Consider the following 16,343-nt stretch of genomic DNA (forward strand, 5'->3'; position numbering starts at 1 on the left):
TATAATATCATTTGTACCGGTTTATACACTTCCTGACACCAGTTTAAAACACCCTGAGTCACTGACATGATGTGCTACATATTATCACATCGCTATATACTTGTAATAGAATAACTTTCCTTATCACATGTCATTACCCTTCACCGTAAAGTGCCATTATCTAATTAGAACAAGTGCCGCTCTCAAGAATAAATGTTCGACATAACCTTCGCAGTGCAAGAATTTCATTTTTTCCCCCAGAAACTCCAACACCTCCTGAAGAATCTAGCTGGGCAGAGGAAAGAACACAGAAGGTGGCTGCAGTCCTAACCCTAGAATTGACATCGCCAGTGTTGTCTGAAGTTCCAGCAGCAAAAATGAAGAACTTGCAATTGCGACACCATCCAACAAGATGCTTTCCAACCACCTAAAGGTCTTAGGAATAGGATGGAATGTCTAAATGTACATTCAATTATCTCCTGTAGTCACCCTGTTTAGGACAAGAACATCTAAATTTGTTGTTTCTGAGACTAAGATTAAAAATTAATGTCCCTCAAATTAAAAAATGCCAACCCCTCCATAATATTTATTTGAACAAACTACTACTCAGACAAAATTTCAAATCCATAGGGCCTGTGACCCCCCCTCTCTCTCTGTGTGTGTGTGCTTTGTGTCAATGTTTAATTGTAACATTGAAACATAGATATGATATGTTTATGATGAATAAAGAGAAATCGACTGACATGCCTGATTTTGTATTTATTTATTTCTATGTCCATGTGGTGTTGAGGTAACTGTAGTTGAAATGAGTTTATTTTATATTTCAATGTATCATGAATAAAATATATGACCTAATACATTCAAATATATAATACACTCATTTCAACTACAGTTAATTTAGTTGAATAATCATAATTTATTATGGACATATGGTAATCCCTGAATACTAATGATTGAAACCAAATGGAGCCATACAGATTCTGATTTACTGAAACTTATGGAACATGGTAAATGTGATTAATAGAAACGAAATTCACAGGGAATCATAATTGAACTAAGTAAATACAATGTATATGAAACCATCTGAAAGTAGAGGATAAGGGAAACCCAATGGAACCTCATAGGAATCTGCGTAACGGAAACGCACTGGAACCATACAGGAATCTGGGTAACGGAAACGCACTGGAGCCCTACAGGAAAAAGGGTAACGGAAACGCACTGGAGCCTTACTGGAAACTGGGTAACGGAAACACACTGGAGCCTTACTGGAAACTGGGTAACGGAAACGCACTGGAGCCATGCCGGTTTCTGGGTAACGGAAACGCACTGGAGCCATGCCGGTTTCTGGGTAATTTGTAAGTTTCCGTTTTCCGGAAACTTGAAGGAAATGTAGAGAAACGTTCCGGAAACCTAGTTGAAACGTAAGTTTCCATTTTGTTTCCGTTAGGTTTCCGGGGTCCGGAAACCAAGTTATTTTTGCTGTGTAGGACTCCAGCAAAGCAAGCCCTATTGGCAGGGGCCCCACCAGGAATACGACCCACAGGGCCCCCAAAAGAAAGGTTTGGGGCGTCGGCAGAACAGCAAGAGCAAGTTGAAGACCACATCCAGAGGATATGGGGAGAGGTTCCAAGCCAGGAAAGACAGCAAATGCCACAGACAGCAGAAGCAAGGCCTCTGCACAACAGTTATCAGAAATAGATGCCAGCATTCTCAGCAACCGACCAGTGAAGCATCAGCAGTTTGCCAAGAGACCTTCTTCAATGTCACCTCCAACAGGGTCTGGCTATCAGCTCCAGGATCCCAGGTTTTCAGCTGCGATGACATTGATAGACAGGCTCTTGGACAAGAAAACTGTCGCAGTTGAACCTATCGTCTAAGGTTCTTCCTTCCGATATTCCTAGCACCCGAAAAAGATTCAAAAGACCTCGGAATGATCATTGTTCTGAAGATCCTAAACCGGTAATGTCTGAGACAACCACCCAATTTTGGATGGAGTCTATGTAGAACCTCAGACAGATAACTTCCATATGGGATTCCATGATCTCCTTAAGTGTCTACACTAGCCTATCTATCCCGACACTCAGGTATATCTTCTGTCAACGGGGGAATAATCCAGCTCAGAGTCATACCGTACGGGACATCATTTGCTCCTTGGCTATTCACGATTATAACATCTTTGGCAGAAGCATATCTACATCTATAACGCTTAAGAACTAATGCATGTATGGACGATGTTCTGTCTCTAAATGCCAGGGTAGATGACTCTTTGAATGACTCCCTATATCTGCGAGAATTGTTCGGGAATTTAGGATTTCTGGTAAATGTGGACAAAAAGTGAAATAGAGTAATACACACATATTCAACACACATCAAGGTCTCATTTATTTCCCACTGATCAGCAGGAGGTGATAGTCTATTGGTAAGAGTAAGAGGTAATCTAGGTCCACCAAGCCTACACGAGTTTGAAGTATTATTAGTTATGGTAATGGGTAACCTTTCCACCTAAGGTAGAAGTTCGCACACCCTTCGCCCGGAATCCTTACTAAGGCACCCTGTGAGTTTTCCACGCTCACGTCAGGGGAGATAACTCCTACGGATAGCTCCTGAGACCACAAGGAAGACTACACGAGACAATGCATAAACCTGTGGATCAGAAACAAGTTTCAGGAAATTAAATGTTAGAGGTAGTTTTCTGAGAATTAGTTTCATTGTTGAAAATGCTTCAAGATTATAGGAATACAGACAATGGTGGTAATATTCGCCTCTCAGGAAGAGTAAATCAGTTTGTAACTGAGCACAGACGGTGTGATTATCACACACGATGATTTCTTCTGGTGACTTGAGATCAGATGTGAGATCAGAGACAATAGCTAGCTCCCCTTATATAAAAAAGAGCTAGAAATTCCCATATCATTCAACAGTTTCCAGTGTCACTGGAGATGCCTATAGGGTTGTAACACATGTCTAGATACAGAAAACCACTGCATTCCCCTGAATGTAATGTATAACAGGTGAGCTGTCTCATAAAACATGACTTGGCCTCGTATACCTTGGATATGTACTGGCTATATACATATATGTCTTAAGTTAACAACCCGTGTAGTAACACATGCATGTCGTAAAAGGCGACTAAAGGGATCGGGTGGTCAGGCTCGCTGACTTGGTTGACAACATGTCAACATGTAGACATAGAAAACCACGCTATTCCACTGTTCTACAGTTAAAAAGCATAACAGGTGAACTGCCTCATAAAACATGACATAGTCAAGTATACCTTGTCCTCCTATCGACTATATTGTAGTTAACACATGATATAGCCTTATACACCCTGGCATTCTAATGGCTAATTTCTTGTCTTAAAGTTAACACATGATATAGCCGTGTATACCCTGACTTTCTACTGGCTAACCTATATGTCCTGTAGTTAACACATGATATTACCTTATATACCCTTACTCTCTACTGACTAACTTATATCTCTTATAGTTAAAATATGATGTAGCCTTATATACCCCGACTCTCTATTGGCTAACTTATATGTCTTGTAGTTAACACATGATATAGCCTTATATACCCTGACTCTCTACTGACTAACCTATATGTCCTGTAGGTAACACATGATATAGCCTTATTCACCCTGACTCTCTACTGACTAACCTATATGTCCTGTAGTTAACACATGACATAACCTTATACACCCTGACTCTCTAATGACTAAGTTATATGTCCTCTAGTTAATACATGATATAGCCTTATATACCATGGCTTTCTACTGACTAACTTACATCTCTTATAGTTAACACATGATATAGCCTTATATACCCTGACTCTCTACTGACTAACCTATATGTCCTGTAGTTAACACATGATATAACCTTATATACCCTTACTCTCTACTGACTAACTTACATCTCTTATAGTTAACACATGATATAGCCTTATACACTCTGACTCTCTACTGACTAACTGATATGTCTTGTAGTTAACACATGATATAGCCTTATATACCCTGACTCTCTACTGACTAACCTATATGTCCTATAGTTAACACATGATATAACCTTATATACCCTGGCTTTCTACTGACTACCTTGTATGACCTGTAGTTAACACATGATATAGCCTGATATACCCTGACTCTCTACTGACTAACTTATATATCCTGTATTTAATTCAAATCAATTCTTTATTGTATGAAAGGACGTAGGCCGATATACAGAAAAGATACATCTTGACAATGGCATATATAATCAACTTTCTAACTAATCAATTCTTTTCTTAACAAAAATGCATTGTAGATAAAGAGAGCAACGTTGTGTTGTTTTTGGAGGTTCTTTGCAGGAAAGTAAGGAAGACAATACATTAAGGTTGATTTGAGATAAGGACAGTTACGGTAGATACTTATTTCTTAGATTTTAATATACAGGACAAATAAACATAAAATGGAATTCGTCTTCAATAATGTAACAGAATGGACATAATCTTTTTTTGTTTTACATAGAAACATATCTTCTACGGTTCATTAATAAATCATTAAGGCCTCATCTAAACCGTATAAAAGCATTGCGAATATTTCTGTATTGAAGGTGATCAAGATAACACTCTGGCTCAACCAACGACTTAAATTGACGATATGAATCATATCTAGAACTTTCATTAATAGTTGAATGCCATTCCTGCTTAAACATATCAATAGCCCGCATACGAAACTGTTTAATAAACATATTTGCATTGCCAACTGTCTGTGATAACCAAATACAACCAAAACCATATGTAAATACTATGGTGCGAATATGAGATGTCCAGTTATTCTTTCCAAGATAATCAAGATGTAAAAGCATATTGAAAGTTTTTTTAGGTAAACGATGTTCAGGCATATTAATTATTTTACACCAATATTTTAAACAACGACAGTAAGATTATATGTACAATGGGAGCCTCCCACATTCACCATAAACCACAACATTTGGTGTTGACAAACCAACATTTAGAAACTGTTTACAGGCAAGCAAATGAATTGTTTCTATGGTATAATACTCTTTAAAACCCCATTTTTCAGATCCATACAGTAAAATCGGTTGTATCTGAGAGTCAAATAATTTGAAGTAAATAGTCGGTGGAACAAGACCGAGCATAGGAACAACAGAGTGAAGTTGTAAAAAAGCTTTCTTTGGTCTCCTCGCCAGGTTAAGTACGGACTTATTCAGATTCAGCGTATGGGTAACCAATATGCCAAGGTATTGATAATCATTCACAACATTCATACGTTTATCTTTAAAAAAAACATTTCTCTCTAGGCGACAAAGGACCACCTCTACGGAATATAACGATGTTTTTTTTATTTAGATTCACACTCAACTGCCATACGCTTATCTGTATACGCTGGGAGTATATCTATTTGATTTTGAAGACCAATTACAGAGCTGGACATAAGAATGACATCATCAGCAAATAATAACATAAAAAGTTCGATTACATAGGGAGAAAGTTGGATGTCGTGTTTACCAGACTTCATGATATCTAAATATATTTCGTTTATGAAAAAGGAGAAAAGTAAAGGACTTAAAATACATCCTTGACGCAGACCGACAGGACAATCGAAAAAGTCACTTACACCATAGCCACAGCGGACACATGACTTTACATTGGAATACATCGATCTTATGATACCATACATTTTACCTCTCAAACCTATATTTCTTGAGCATTTCCACATTCTACCTCTATCTACAGAATCAAACGCCTTTTTGAAATCTACAAAAGCTACATACAACTTTCGCTTGCTAAAGGATAAATATATCTCAATAATAGCATACAAGGTAAATATATGATCAAATGTTGAGTAGTCCTTTCTAAATCCTGCTTGAGGTTCCGGTATTAAATCTCTCATATTCGACCATTGTCTTAACCTACTGTTGATAATAGACGTAAAAGTTTTACCTAGAATGTTAGTCAGAGAAATACCCCTATAATTGTCAGGATTTTGTGCATTTCCGTTTTCATATAATGGGATAATAATACATTGCGCCCATACGGAAGGAAAACTACCTGTATCAAATACTCGATTGAACATTTTAACCAGGAAGGGCATAATGTCAGGTAATGAGTATTTCAGCATACCTTCCACGGTTAAATAATAAATCATTAAGGCCTAATCTAAACTGTATAAAAGCATTGCGAATATTTCTGTATTGAAGGTGAGCAAGATAACACTCTGGATCAAGCAACGACTTAAATTGACGATATGAATCTTATCTAGAACTTTCATTAATAGTTGAATGCCTTTCCTGCTTAAACATATCAATAGCCCGCATACGAAACTGTTTAATAAACACATTTGCATTGCCAACTGTCTGTGTCCTATAGTTAACACATGATATAGCCTTATATACCCTGACTCTCTACTGACTAACTTATATGTCCTGTAGTTTACACATGATATAGCCTTATATACCCTGGCTTTCTACTGACTAACACATATGTCCTGTAGTAAACACATGATATAGCATTATATACCCTGGCTTTCTACTGACTAACTTATATGTCCTATACTTAACACATGATATAGCCTTATATACCTTGGCTTTCTACTGACTAACTTATATGTCATATAGTTAACACATGATATAGCCTTGTATACCATGGCTTTCTACTGACTAACTTATATGTCCTGTAGTTAACACATGATATAGCCTTATATACCCTGGCTCTCTACTGGCTAACTTATATGTCCTGTAGTTAACACATGATATAGCCTTATATACCATGGCTTTCTACTGGCTAACTTATATGTCCTATAGTTAACACATGATATAGCCTTATACACCCTGGCTCTCTACTGGCTAACTTATATGTCCTATAGTTAACACATGATATAGCTTTATACACCCTGGCATTCTAATGGCTAATTTCTTGTCTTATAGTTAACACATGATATAGCCGTGTATACCCTGGCTTTTTACTGACTAACTTATATGTCCTGTAGTTAACACATGATATAACCTTATATACCCTTACTCTCTACTGGCTAACTTATATGTCCTATAGTTAACACATGATAGAGCCTTGTATAGCCTGACACTCTACTGGCTAACTTATATGTCCTATAGTTAACACATGATTTAGCCTTATATACCCTGGCTCTCTACTGGCTAACTTATATGTCCTATAGTTAACACATGATATAGCCTTATACACCCTGGCTCTCTACTGGCTAACTTATATGTCCTATAGTTAACACATGATATAGCTTTATATACCCTGGCTTTCTACTGGCTAACTTATATGTCCTATAGTTAACACATGATATAGACTTGTATAGCCTGACACTCTACTGGCTAACTTATATGTCCTATAGTTAACACATGATATAGCCTTGTATAGCCTGACACTCTCCTGGCTAACATATATGTCCTGTAGTTAACACATGATATACCCTTATATACCCTGGCTTTCTACTGGCTAACTTATATGTCCCATAGTTAACACATGATATAGCCTTATACACCCTGGCTCTCTACTGGCTAACTTATATGTCCTGTAGTTAACACATGATATAGCCTTATATACCCTGGCTCTCTACTGGCTAACTTATATGTCCTGTAGTTAACACATGATATAGCCTTATATACCATGGCTTTCTACCGGCTAACTTATATGTCCTATAGTTAACACATGATATAGCCTTATACACCCTGGCTCTCTACTGGCTAACTTATATGTCCTATAGTTAACACATGATATAGCTTTATATACCCTGGCTTTCTACTGGCTAACTTATATGTCCTATAGTTAACACATGATATAGCCTTGTATAGCCTGACACTCTACTGGCTAACTTATATGTCCTATAGTTAACACATGATATAGCCTTGTATAGCCTGACACTCTACTAGCTAACGTATATGTCCTATAGTTAACACATGATATAGCCTTATATAGCCTGACTCTCTACTGGCTAACTTATATGTCCTATAGTTAACACATGATATAGCCTTATATAGCCTGACTCTCTATTAGCTAACTTATATGTCCTATAGTTAACACATGATATAGCCTTGTATACCCTGACACTCTACTAGCTAACTTATATGTCCTATAGTTAACACATGATATAGCCTTGTATAGCCTGACACTCTACTGGTTAACTTATATGTCCTATAGTTAACACATAATATAGCCTTATATAGCCTGACACTCTACTAGCTAACTTATATGTCCTATAGTTAACACATGATATAGCCTTGTATAGCCTGACTCTCTACTGGCTAACTTATATGTCCTATAGTTAACACATAATATAGCCTTGTATAGCCTGACACTCTACTGGCTAACTTATATGTCCTATAGTTAACACATGATATAGCCTTGTATAGCCTGCCTCTCTACTAGCTAACGTATATGTCCTATAGTTAACACATGATATAGCCTTGTATAGCCTGACACTCTCCTGGCTAACTTATATGTCCTATAGTTAACACATGATATAGCCTTATACACCCTGGCTCTCTACTGGCTAACTTATATGTCCTGTAGTTAACACATGATATAGCCTTATATACCCTGGCTTTCTACTGGCTAACTTATATGTCCTATAGTTAACACATGATATAGCCTTGTATAGCCTGACACTCTACTGGCTAACTTATATGTCCTATAGTTAACACATGATATAGCCTTGTATAGCCTGACACTCTACAAGCTAACGTATATGTCCTATAGTTAACACATGATATAGCCTTATATAGCCTGACTCTCTACTGGCTAACTTATATGTCCTATAGTTAACACATGATATAGCCTTATATAGCCTGACTCTCTATTAGCTAACTTATATGTCCTATAGTTAACACATGATATAGCCTTGTATAGCCTGACACTCTACTAGCTAACTTATATGTCCTATAGTTAACACATGATATAGCCTTGTATAGCCTGACACTCTACTGGTTAACTTATATGTCCTATAGTTAACACATAATATTGCCTTATATAGCCTGACACTCTACTAGCTAACTTATATGTCCTATAGTTAACACATGATATAGCCTTGTATAGCCTGACTCTCTACTGGCTAACTTATATGTCCTATAGTTAACACATAATATAGCCTTGTATAGCCTGACACTCTACTGGCTAACTTATATGTCCTATAGTTAACACATGATATAGCCTTGTATAGCCTGCCTCTCTACTAGCTAACGTATATGTCCTATAGTTAACACATGATATAGCCTTGTATAGCCTGACACTCTCCTGGCTAACTTATATGTCCTATAGTTAACACATGATATACCCTTATATACCCTGGCTTTCTACTGGCTAACTTATATGTCCTATAGTTAACACATGATATAGCCTTATATACCCTGGCTCTCTACTGGCTAACTTATATGTCCTGTAGTTAACACATGAAATAGCCTTATATACCCTGGCTCTCTACTGGCTAACTTATATGTCCTGTAGTTAACACATGATATAGCCTTATATACCATGGCTTTCTACCGGCTAACTTATATGTCCTATAGTTAACACATGATATAGCCTTATACACCCTGGCTTTCTACTGGCTAACTTATATGTCCTATAGTTAACACATGATATAGCCTTGTATAGCCTGACACTCTACTGGCTAACTTATATGTCCTATAGTTAACACATGATATAGCCTTGTATAGCCTGACACTCTACTATCTAACGTATATGTCCTATAGTTAACACATGATATAGCCTTATATAGCCTGACTCTCTACTGGCTAACTTATATGTCCTATAGTTAACACATGATATAGCCTTATATAGCCTGACTCTCTATTAGCTAACTTATATGTCCTATAGTTAACACATGATATAGCCTTGTATACCCTGACACTCTACTAGCTAACTTATATGTCCTATAGTTAACACATGATATAGCCTTGTATAGCCTGACACTCTACTGGTTAACTTATATGTCCTATAGTTAACACATAATATAGCCTTATATAGCCTGACACTCTACTAGCTAACTTATATGTCCTATAGTTAACACATGATATAGCCTTGTATAGCCTGACTCTCTACTGGCTAACTTATATGTCCTATAGTTAACACATAATATAGCCTTGTATAGCCTGACACTCTACTGGCTAACTTATATGTCCTATAGTTAACACATGATATAACCTTATGATATAGCTCTCTACTGGCTAACTTATATGTCCTATAGTTAACACATGATATAGCCTTGTATAGCCTGCCTCTCTACTAGCTAACGTATATGTCCTATAGTTAACACATGATATAGCCTTGTATAGCCTGCCTCTCTACTAGCTAACGTATATGTCCTATAGTTAACACATGATATAGCCTTGTATAGCCTGCCTCTCTACTAGCTAACGTATATGTCCTATAGTTAACACATGGTATAGCCTTATATACCCTGACTCTCTACTGACTAACTTATATGTCCTGTAGTTTACACATGATATAGCCTTATATACCCTGGCTTTCTACTGACTAACTTATATGTCCTGTAGTAAACACATGATATAGCCTTATATACCCTGACACTCTACTGGCTAACTTATATGTTCTATAGTTAACACATGATATAGCCTTATGATATAGCTCTCTGCTGGATAATTTATATCTTGCTAACTAAGGAAACCGTTTCTGTTTCCAGATTGGTCAACTGCATGAAAAAGTCAATATGCACAGATCTGAAATCGCAAGTGAGTAACACACTTACCTGTTTGTGTTCATATGCAATAATTGCAGACAGATCAATGCGAAATGATTCTGTTAAAATACGTCTACCATCACACATGTACCTTTTCACCAGTTGAAACACCGACTCAGATACGACTGTTTATAACCTAAACCGTGTAGTACCTCTTACTTTTTACAGGGTTGGAGAACGAAGTGTTACCAGACCTAATGGCCCAGGTACTCACTGACTTGTAGACGGAAGTATTTATGAACGTAAAGGAAAAGCATGTGTCGTATGTTTCCCAAATTAGTTCTCAAATATTTTATTCAATGTTTGTGACGTAAACAGTGAACTACAAACATCGCATGTAATAACTATATTTTGAAAAATTATTGAAAATAAATTATTATAAATATTTTCAGGGGAGACGAAGCCAAAGAGCAGCTTGAAAAGCATGAACAAAATGCCCAAGGTACAACTGACCCATAATCACCTTAAAGTCGTGTGTGCTTTTGTTACCATGGTAGAAGTTCAGCCGGGGTCAAAGTATTACCTTAGCACACAGCACAAACTGTTGTTATATTTTTATCTTGTGTCTTTAACTACGTGGACAGGATGGAACAGAATTTATGCTTGTTTGGATTTGTACACATCAATCTCAGAACTTGCCAACGTGCCTGGTAGCTCGTGGCTGTAGAGGGAGAGCCTAAAGTACGCTGTCCAAGCGCCCAACCGCACTCCATAACAATACAGACGAGTCCCTGTCGATTTACCTTTTAGTGCTGAAATCACAGACTGTTCTGTCACACGATATCGCTAGAAGGGCAGGTAACTCTCTTAATCTCTTAGCTATATGTGATGCATGATTTTGAAACATCACATCAAGAAATTCCAGCCTCAGTTGTAATATTAATATATATTTCCAGGTAAAATGGAGGAAGTTGCAGTCCTGAATGAAAAGGTATCTTGTGGACTAATCCTCTGAATTCTGAATCTTCTAAACTAAATGATACATCTGAAATATGCGATACATCAAAACCAAAATGATACCTCTAACTCGAACACAATAATACCTTATTTTGTATGAAAGTAGCTATCAAATGACAACTGTTCATTGCTGGCAGTATGCCTTTATATGAATAACAGCTGCTTCACGTTCTTGAGATGAGTTTCTTTATATGAAATGTCTCTTTTTGTCACGTTTCAGATGCAGAAACTGACAGAAGAACTACAAGAGTAAGGCACAGACGTAGCACGTGAGCGTATATTTAGTGCTTGGCTGTACATGTATAGTACAATATACGATGTAAGAAAGAATTCATTTGTGGATTTCAATTCCAGTATGTCTATTATATACGCAAGTAGTAGTAGTAGTAGTAGCATTCATTATATTTACAGGTGAACGTGCAAACGTTGAAGATCTATACATTGAGGTAAGTTTATGGTAAAAGGTTACAAACTAGTCAAACTGCAGGGTCGAATTTCAAGTCAAAACCTTGACTCAGTACTAACAGTGTTGACTAAGTTATATTTATTTCATACACCACCCATACTCTTGTCATACCCTGGTTGTGCTCTAGTCTCACATTCATTCCATATCACAACACGGTATGCACTCGTGGTGCCTTTGTCATATACTCTCCACATTCCTGTCACATAACCTTCACACTTTTCTCCTGCAGTCATCACATCCATGCCTTACATTCGTCATACCGGTAATATGACTGCCATGCTGTCGTCACACATCCTTCATGCTGTCGTTGAAGATCGATCTTGCACTCGTCATAGACTGTAATGCTTACGTCATATTCCTGTCATCCGTTCGTCATAGACTGTAATGCTTGCGTCATATTCCCGTCATCCTTTCGTCATAGACTGTAATGCTTGCGTCATATTCCCGTCATCCTTTCGTCATAGACTGTAATGATTGCATCATATTCCCGTCATGCTTTCGTCATAGACTGTAATGCTTTCGGCATATTCGCGTCAACCTCTCGTCATAGTCTTGTTACTCTTTCATATACGTTTGCGAATGGGTCCAGGGTCTACCACGTTAAAGGACTGGGATATGACACAGGGGATAATAGTTGATGAAGACTGGCTTATCACACTTCATGTCGATGTTATGTAACGTCTTCACTATTGACATTATGGTAAACTGGATTTTGTTTTTTATTATCTGCAGATTGGGAAGTTGGAAAAAGACTTCCAGAAAATAGAATCAGGTGAGTTGATGAAAGGGAGCTGATGTTTAGCAAGGACACTTTGACACTTTCGATATTGGAACTACTGTGACACCATTGTTCTGATGAGTGTTTCCATGTATTGCGCACACATATATGGGGTCACTGACAGTTCATAATAAGTATCAAGGAAATAATGGTTTATACAGATACTATGCTGAACAAAGTCAACAACTGCCAGGAATGAATGATGCTATAAAGAAACATGTGAGTTACATCAGACACACCTACACTGGTCTTTTCCTCGGTGTGTAATTACACAGCAGCCGTGCTGATTACATTCACCAGTGTGGTAAGCATTGGGAAACCGTAGCACTAACGGCTTTTGTCTCTTGTTATATTGTTAAGGAAATACTGTTTCAAGCATGCTTTTATATCCGTGATCACTTATGAAGAGTTGGGCGGTGGGGTAGCATAGTGGTTAAAGCGTTGGCTCGTCACGCTGAAGACCCGGGTTCGATTCCCCACATGGGCACAATGTGTTAAGCCCATTTCTGGTGTCCCCCGCCGTGATATTGCTGGAATATTGCTAAAAGCGGCGTAAAACTAAACTCAGTCAGTTATGAAGAGTTATAGATGTGAAATCATGAAATTATAAATACTCTTATGACTTTTGATTACCTTCAGATCAAATGACAGCCGTACAAGAAATGAAGACTGAAGTAAGTTCCATTTATAATTTCAAAATGACGTTAATATAACTAAGACTTGACACGACAGAACACAGATTTGATTGTCAACTGAAAAACTGTGTTGCAATGGCAGTTTACACAAAAGGATATGTCTCAATAAGCGAACGTTTTACAATCCATCCCGAACTTAATCCACCCTCCATGTATCTTCTCCTTGTTAATATCGTATGATTGGTTACAAATCCCCATCAAAATATACTGATAACTTCACAATATGCCACTCATGTGATACTTTAGCACATATTCTGAGTACCATGCGTAACACTGTATTTCATTCAGATAGTGAAGGTAGCATAAATATATGTACATGTACGTATCAAAATATCGAGAATGGTACACCGGTCATTACAGTTAAGTGTGGATAACATTTCTTGTTACAGATGAAGACTATTAAAGCTGCACAAGCGAAACAAACCGAAGAAACTCAAAACCTGCAAGGTATGTCCGATGCAATAAACAAACTTATGTGAGTTACATGAGACGAATACCACCTGTGCTCTTCTATGGTTTGCACTTGTGTGTTTACTTACAAATGACATTCTGAGACATCCTAGGAGGCTGACTAACTCGACCATGTGTACAAATGAAGAGTTATATCATGTCCAGAAAAATAGATGTGAGGAGTTGTAGTCTGGAAAGATAAATAATCTACTGACTTTTCATTATCTCCAGATGAAATGAGAAAGCAACGTGAATTGAACCAAGAAGTAAGTATTGCTATTTCTTCTGGTATTGTCATGTCACTGTGATTCTCCAATGTTACCAGAGAAATTGGAGCGGCTACAGCTGTTTCTCATTAAGTAAACAGCGCAGGCGAAATTAATGAATGATTATACTGATTACTAATCTTATGTTATAATTTGTGTATAACTCTGGTTTATGGGATGACCGGGAGAAAAAAAAGTTAAATCAGTGCGTGTACATGCGTGCGTGGGTGCGTGCGTGTGCAATGCTTGTCGTTCGCTAAGTCCTCCAAGACAACTAAATTTGGCTACTAATATTTAATGACGTGTTTTCTACACTAAATAAGATTCACACTTATATATACATTTTGAAAACAATAAAGGAGAAGTGTTTATGTAATTTCCTTTGTTATAGATGGAGAAACAGCATGATGAATCGTTGAGGAAAGTGCAAGACCAGCTGAAAGGTTTGCCCCATATATAAAAAGTGAAACCAGAAAATCAGAGATATAATACTTTATATGCTTCATCTCTCAGGCAAGTATTCCTTTATACACTGAAGGCATCAGCTAGATGTTCTTTCACACTCTGAAACTCTTAGGTACAATACATTATATATTCAATAATCTTCTGTAGCCCCACGATGCTTGGAGTCAGACCATGATGCATGCCTTGTACAGGTCATATACAGTTCACCAATATTGCAACTATCGATTCTCATTCATGCACGTATGTTTGCCTCGGTTTAAAAGTTGTTAATACCGTATCATTGGGCACAGATCCCTATCAAAATATGCCGCTAACTTAAATACTCATGTCATACGGATTTTTGCACCACATTCATAAAAGCCAGTTGCCATCTTGATTGTCAACCACGCGTGCTTCTACCTCAGTTGTCTTGTGTGGGGTTTTTTCTGACCCAGATATGATTTTTAACAGGCCACTGTCAGATAGCAGGAAAGCTGCTGAATGTTTAAAATTATAAACAGTTTATCCGTACATAATAATTACACGTAGATATATTTAGCTATTCTTTAAGCGTTCATTTTACTTTGACATATTGTTACTTGTTGTAAAACCGTTACTCTTTCCAGAAGGAAAGATGGCAAGGGAAGCAGCAGAGCAAAAGGGAAATACTCTGAAATATCGGGTAAATAGTCATTAGCTCTTATTCATTTATATTTCTTCGTGGAAACAATCAGCAAAATAATCCTTAAAACGCTTCACTTCTCAGATAAATATCCCTTAATACACTGAAAGCATCAGGTACATATTCCTTCATACTCTGAAACTCTTAGATAAATATCCCATTACACTCTGTAAAGTTGTAAAGTATACTTAAATACTGAAATTGTGAAGTAAATTCCCTTTCTATACTAAACTAATCCGAAGCGATATGAATCCTTTGTGCACTGAAGGTATCAATCAAATATATACAGGGCCTTGTAGATGTTCTCATACACAACCGACTCCATGGTTGTTTGATCAGGGATACAACATTCAAGGACTTAGTTTACTTGTCAGCAAGTTTTGTGGTAAACATAGGAAGCTACCCCTGCTCTGCTGACGCCTGGACTACACTGTGTAATTGTGAGATGCTTTTTATGAATATGTGTCTAACCTGGATACCTACAGAAAGTAGGTAACCCGGAAATACCGAGTACATATATTATTGTAAATTGTCTCTGGTATGGGAATTTATGACACGCAATAAAGTTTGAACAATGGTATGATATTCTGGTTTATCATCCAAAACTGTGTTCCTCAGGAGATATCGCTTGTATGAGATCAAACGATATCTCCTAGGAGATATAGTTTTGACAGTAGATTTTGTACAATGCCCTGACATGTACTTGGTGACGTCACATTGCTATGACATCGCTGCACTGCAAGTCTAATGGCAGTAAAAAGTTTAGAGATGTACATTTTTCATTGAAAATTAATGAAGGTGATTTTGGATGATAAATAGAATCTCACCCTCGTGTCTTCTGATATCAAATATATCAACACTCGTTGATAAAGTAAAAATATCCTCGGCAAGCCTCGGATATTTGTA

At 37.3% G+C, this 16,343-nt stretch overlaps 2 protein-coding genes across 3 annotated transcripts in view; both read left to right on the forward strand.

Annotated features, from left to right (window-relative positions):
• Positions 1 to 16,343, forward strand: part of LOC124278065 (interaptin-like) — a 280,656-nt gene that overhangs the window by 14,224 nt on the left and 250,089 nt on the right. Inside the window, exons 8-11 of the mRNA XM_046713822.1 lie at positions 10,643 to 10,691; positions 10,868 to 10,905; positions 11,093 to 11,141; positions 11,596 to 11,630. Coding sequence (XP_046569778.1) covers positions 10,643 to 10,691; positions 10,868 to 10,905; positions 11,093 to 11,141; positions 11,596 to 11,630 — 171 coding nt within the window. The remainder of the gene's footprint in view (positions 1 to 10,642; positions 10,692 to 10,867; positions 10,906 to 11,092; positions 11,142 to 11,595; positions 11,631 to 16,343) is intronic.
• Positions 12,660 to 16,343, forward strand: part of LOC124278064 (ankyrin repeat domain-containing protein 1-like) — a 104,142-nt gene continuing 100,458 nt past the window's right edge. For both annotated transcript variants that reach the window (XM_046713819.1, XM_046713820.1), the window contains exons 1-6: positions 12,660 to 12,894; positions 13,540 to 13,574; positions 13,985 to 14,042; positions 14,277 to 14,311; positions 14,703 to 14,754; positions 15,382 to 15,437. In XM_046713819.1, coding sequence (XP_046569775.1) covers positions 13,545 to 13,574; positions 13,985 to 14,042; positions 14,277 to 14,311; positions 14,703 to 14,754; positions 15,382 to 15,437 — 231 coding nt within the window. In that variant the 5' untranslated portion in view covers positions 12,660 to 12,894; positions 13,540 to 13,544. The remainder of the gene's footprint in view (positions 12,895 to 13,539; positions 13,575 to 13,984; positions 14,043 to 14,276; positions 14,312 to 14,702; positions 14,755 to 15,381; positions 15,438 to 16,343) is intronic.

Source organism: Haliotis rubra, unplaced genomic scaffold (assembly GCF_003918875.1).
Source record: "Haliotis rubra isolate DU_JTF1 unplaced genomic scaffold, ASM391887v1 Scf230, whole genome shotgun sequence".
NCBI lineage: Eukaryota > Metazoa > Mollusca > Gastropoda > Lepetellida > Haliotidae > Haliotis > Haliotis rubra.